Source organism: Callorhinus ursinus, unplaced genomic scaffold (assembly GCF_003265705.2).
Source record: "Callorhinus ursinus isolate GAN/ISIS: 27379988/994484 unplaced genomic scaffold, GSC_fseal_2.0 scaffold15, whole genome shotgun sequence".
Classification (NCBI taxonomy): Eukaryota; Metazoa; Chordata; class Mammalia; order Carnivora; family Otariidae; genus Callorhinus; species Callorhinus ursinus.
The window spans coordinates 32,767,249-32,773,248 of NW_027397077.1; the positions used below are offsets into that span (position 1 = coordinate 32,767,249).

Sequence of the window (6,000 nt, forward strand, 5' to 3'; positions counted from 1 at the left end):
GGTTTTCCAGAGAAGATTAGCAAGTCTTTAGCCTAATTACTTCTCTGTGTGTGTTTTTGTGAAAAATAAATAAGTAAATAATTGTATCCCCTGGTAGGAAGTTGCAATCTTAAAAGCTGTGGTTAGCTTGCTAAACCATTGATTTGCAGACTCAATGATGCCCTCCTTGCAATTTAAGATGTGTTCTCACTGTTATGGCTGTAGGATGATAGATGCCTTGAGAGTACATAAAGACTCCACAGATGGCTTCTTCCCTTATCTTGCTATTTTAAGTGAAATTTCCTCAAACCACTCTCCTAGTGAACTGCTGCTACAAGCTGGTAAGGTTCTATAGAGAATGTTCCAAGGGACAGAAAGTGGAAGCTGCCAGTTTCTTCTTGCCTAACCCTTGACGTGACACAACATCACTTCTGTCTTATTTCAATAATCAAAGTAGTCAAACAACCCAGCAGGTTTAAGGCGGAGGAGGACCTGGACCTCATATGGGAAAAATGAAAGAATTTGCCGTCATCTTCAGTCTGACACATTTGTGCATGAACATTTTTATTTTCATATTTATGATTTAGGAAAAAACAGTTACACTAAAAAATATAACAAACATACAAAAATCTGTTCTTATTTTAGTGATAATATCACATGTTTTTATTCAAGGTTAAGAAAGGTTATTTGAGTCTAAGAAAAACACAATATATAGACTAGTAATACTAGAAATGTGGATTTGGCTAAAATCATAATAGTGATATGTGAATGAATGAAGTTTGGGAAATACCGTCTAAGGCAAGCTTATATGTTTAGAACCAAAAACGATGGGGTTATGGGAAGCATAGGTTCAAATAAAAGACACAGTTTTCTCGAATTTGATGCACTCCTTTTCATTCTCGCTATCAGTCCGGTACCAACTATTATCTGGAGAAGAGCTGATGGAAAGCCTATAGCAAGGAAAGCCAGAAGACACAAGTCAAATGGAATTCTTGAAATCCCCAATTTTCAGCAGGAAGATGCTGGTTTATATGAATGTGTGGCTGAAAATTCAAGAGGGAAAAATGTAGCAAGAGGACAGTTGACTTTTTATGGTAAGTTTGCATTTGCAATTTATCATTTGTCATGCTACAGACCTTGGTATTAAAAGCATAAATTGGGAAGTTTGCGTTCAGGCTTGTCAGGAAAGATTGTGTCAAATAGGACTGTGTAAAACCCTTGGTTTGCTGCTAATTAGCGTTCCTGGGGTGATTCTGGGTGTGGAGAGTGAGGGTGGGACGCAAAGATGTTGACGGAGCAGAGAGGAAGAAATCAGGCTGAGGTGTTTGGGAGATGGGTATTAGTGGGAATGCAAAGGAAATATTTTTCCTCTTTCCATCAAGCTGTAAACCTGACACCGGAAAGCTTTTGTGATTCCTTCTCCTGACGTATTTCTTGTTAAACCGTGTGCTTTTCTTCTTTTGAATTTTGATTTGGGGCTCACGTTAATTCTTTGTAATTGCTTCTATTTGATAGCAACTTAATGTGGTACTATGAACATTTAAAAATGCACACTCCCCAAATTTAGTTCTTATCAGAGTGGAGCGTGACAAATCTCTCTCACCCCAGAGACTTTTTATGTGCAGCTGCTCCTATTCCAATCAAATCATCGGCATTGATCCAAACATAATATAAATGTAAAACCGCTAGCACGTGGTCATCAATTTAGCCAATCTTGGAAACCCCTGTTAGGGTATCGATTTGAAATCCAAAAAGGGATTTCATTGGATAGGCATTTTGAAAGCAAATTGAGTTCTGCCAAATTGGAACATGTCTGAATCCCATCTTTCTAGGGTATTGGAAATAACTATTGTAGATTGATAATTATTCAAAAATAGTTTAAATATACAACAGTGAATACTAAAATGCTGAGAGTAGCTCTTTAGAGGCAAGTTGTAGCAGACGTTTTAAATGTCTTTTTTTTTTTTTTTGATAATAACAGATACCGCAAAGCCTATTTATTTCACCAATTCTTCTTCCAAAGCATTTCGGTTTTAAGATATAGCCAAAGACTTTGTTCATTAGTCATAAAATCTTCTTTAGAAACATGATTGGAAACTGAATGGAGATTCTGAGTATCAGCTAGCTTGCAGGGAGCTCCCCCACATGACCCTCAGGATTTAGAACTCACATTCCTGGTATATCCAGGGTGGCAGGCAAGCACACATGGTTCTAGAAACTATTTCACATGATGACCTACCTGGGGAACAGTTGTTTGAATAAACCTACACACTTCTTTAATCATTCATCTTTCTTCAACAATTATAAAGAACTAATTCTACTCAAGTCAAATAATGGACTTGGTTTTTGATCTTGGCTCTTTCTTAAACTGTGGTAGTTGATACCATATTTGATTGGTTGAAAAGCAAAGGACTCCATAGTTCATTGACTGAAAAAACATAGAACCAAAAGTTACATATTTCTTTAGTGAAATAAAACTGATGTATTTTTCAAGTGTTTAGGTACATTTTTTCTCATGAGCATAATAATGATTTCTTATATGTCAGGTAAAGACAACCTGAAATTATTCAGGTAAATGGCCAATGTTTTCTCTTTTTTATTAGCTGAATAGACTTTTCAATTTAGTTGTGATTGTTCCTAAGTGTTATTTCAGTTGCTCAACTAATTGATTAAAGTCATTTTCGCTTTCGTGGTTTTCTTTTAAGTGAACTATCTGTTTTTGTTATGGAAGTATGGAATGTTCTGTAACCAGGAGTTGGTATAGTGCTTTCTAGTGCATCAAAGTTTCCTGCATTGGAAACAGAATACTCCAGAGTCACTGTTCTAGAGAATCAAACTTGTCACTGGCCTTCAGCCTTGTGCGGTAAAATGTTTTTTTTCTTCAGGGATCCTGCCCTGGAGATGAAAATCAGGTTCTAACAGTGTTTCCCTTTTAAATGAAGTTATCTGCATCCATGCATGGGGGGAAAAGCGGAATGAAATTTGCCTGCTTTCTGAAGATAACTCAGCTTTTTTCTCAGTTGTCAACCACCCTTGGTATTAGAAAGCTTGTCAGATCAATTGACTTTAATAGCACTTGGCTGTTGCATCTATGTTTATTCTTTTGTTTTTCCTTAACTAGCATATCAGTGACACAGAAATTATCGAACTGTTTTCATTGTCACAGGAGAGATTAATTATACAAAAGTGCTTGGCTGTCATTTTTTTTCTCTCATTTTTTTGGTCTCTATTGGGTTTTCCCAATGCTGAGTTCCTAATATCCAGCTGTCTAGATCTCCAATTTAAATGAGTTATTATAATTAAAATCACTGTGTAGATCACAAAAGGGGAGAAAATAGCCCCAGTCACATATCCATGAACATTCTGTCTTTGTTGACAAGAGAATTTCTTAAAATATTAAGATGTGCTATGCTCAGGGATTATAAACCATGGGTTTGACTTTAGAAACCTGCTTCTCTTTTTATGGTTCCAATTGTTTATTCTGTTCATCAAGTCTCCACTTCAACAACCACAGGTGTGCTAACTTCTCATCTGGCTTAGCAAAATGGCCATTTTTCTCATCTCACGCTGGAGCCATTTAACCTTCCTCCAGGGGCCTGCTGGACATGATTCTATTGCTCCCATCATCCCTGTGTCAGAATGATGGGAGCCCCTATTTCTGGTTGGAGCATTCCCACTATAGCTGTACCTTTAGGTTAGCATGTACTACTCATGTTTGAGATGTGTGAAGAATTAAAACTAGTTCTAAAATAAAACATTTTACCCTACCCTGTCTTTCCAATTTATTTTTGCCATGACTTACACTTGACCAGTGTGGTCTAGTTTCTGTTGTGTTATTTTGTTGTCGTTGTTATTTTGAGTATAGCTGACATACAATGTTACATTAGTTTCAGGTATGGGATATAGTGGCTGGATCAGTTTATACATTATACAGTGTGGTCTAGTTTTAATCTGCTCTTTCAGACATTTTTCAGCATAAAAAACTTCCTACAAAACAGATCTGTAATTTTAAAGAGTAAAATACAATAAATCTTTAATGCTCAAGGTAGAAATTTTCCAAGGATTTTAATATATTATTAATTTGTTCAACAACTATTTTTTTCATTGCCTGCTATATTGTGGGACATCCTGATTGGGTGGGGCAGGCAGCACAGGCAGTGAAAGAATTCACCCAGTTTATAAAAAAGGAGATAGAAGTTTATTGAACACTGCAAGGGAGCAGTGAGCAGGACAGCAAAAGAGATAATGTCTGCCATGAGGCAGTGGTGAGGGGCTATAGTTATAGGGTGGAGTGAGGGAGTATGGAAACATAAGGGATTTTCCCTTTTTTGGTAATCTTAGGAACTTTGCCCTGTTGTAATTGGTCAGTTAGGGCCTTAGACTATTTCAGGTGGGCAGCTTAACGATCCTGTTTGCATTCAGCTCGGTGGTCACTCTAGGCCCTTTCGCGTTGCTCAAATTTGCATTGCTCAAGCCTGTTGCCTAAAAAGATCTCTATACCTATGGCAGGCAATGTTAGGCAGTAGGGCTGCTGTACAAATCCTTGCCCTCAAGAAGCTTGTATTCTACTAGAAGTTGAAGACAATATACTATTAAGCAAACAAATGAACTAGAAAATTTCATATTGTGATAAGAATTATGAAGAAAATAATTAGGATGATGTGACAGAAAATAAGGAGGAGGGGAGAGGCTTCCTAAGACTAGTCAGAAAATTGAACTCTGAGCTGAAAACTAAAGGATGAGAAAGAGCCAGACTTTCAAGGGAAGTACATCCCAGTCAGAAGGTAAGGAATTGCAAAGGCCCCAAGACAGGAAATCACTTGACATGTTTGAGCTGCATCAAGAAAGCCAGTATAACTAAATCATGGTGAGAAAAGGCAAAAAGTTTTGAAAAATTGGAGGATGACAGATACCTTACAAGCCAGGCACAGAGTTTGGGTTTTATTTTGAGTATAATGGAGGATTTTAAGCAGGGAAATGACTCAATATGATTCATGTCTTTAAAGACCACTCTGGTTGCTTTGTGGTGAATAGATTATGGGGAACCAAGAGCAAAAGCAGGGCAACCAGTCAGGGAGCCATCAGGTGAGATGTTGGTGGCTATGACTTAAGGAAGGAAAATAAATGGAGAGACTTAACATATATTTTGAAGTTAGAGCCAATAAGACTTATTCTTATAAATTCAGTTTGTAGATGGAACTGCTTCCCAAAGAGATTCTGTAGCCGATTTAAGTTTACATAATAAGAAGCAGAGCTAGATTCCAAATGCCAGGCTTGTTCCTCCATGTTAGAGGTCCTTGAATTTCAGTGTGCATTAGAATAACGTAGAAAACTTATTAAAATACTGAATATTGGGCCCTATGCAGCGGTCCTGATTCTGTAGGGCTGGGGTGGGACCTGAGAATTTGCATTTTTTAAAAGTTATGCTTCAGTAATGCTGTCGCAGCTTGACTAGAGCCCATACTGTGAGAACCATTGTTCTGTGCTAAGCTGTTTGCAAGTGGCAGAGTGAAGCAGAGATTAAAGTTCACGCAAGCTAAGGTGTTCCTGGTTCTCCACAAAGCTCACAGCTTGCTGTCCCGTTAGGTATTGTAGCCAGTCTACATAGACAAAGTAGAATGAGAGTGCTAAAGTAATTATCTTTGAGGAAGGGAAAGGAAAGTATAAAATGGATTTAATTCACTTGATAATTACTCATTTTTTCACCTCATTGTGTCTGTATAGTCATTTCCTTTCTTTCACAAATAGACCTATAGTATTATATAGTCATCATTTAGAAGAATGAAGTGTGAACTAAAAGAACCTGATATTTAATATCTTTTGTATTTCTCCTATAGGTAACAGGTGTTAAGAGAGTACAATCAAGAAAGACATGTATCATGTGATCTCACTGATAGGAGGAATTCTTAATCTCAGGAAACAAACTGAGGGTTGCTGGAGTGGTAGGGGGTGGGAGGCATGGGGTGGCTGGGTGATAGACACTGGGGAGAGTATGTGCTATGGTGAGCGCTGTGAATTGTG

General features: G+C 37.6%; 1 protein-coding gene across 2 annotated transcripts in view; it reads left to right on the forward strand.

The window, feature by feature from the left end:
- The window catches only part of CNTN4 (contactin 4), a 952,644-nt gene that overhangs the window by 796,968 nt on the left and 149,676 nt on the right, over positions 1 to 6,000 (forward strand). For both annotated transcript variants that reach the window (XM_025885702.2, XM_073901561.1), the window contains exon 10: positions 889 to 1,073. In XM_025885702.2, the coding sequence (XP_025741487.1) occupies positions 889 to 1,073 (185 nt within the window). The remainder of the gene's footprint in view (positions 1 to 888; positions 1,074 to 6,000) is intronic.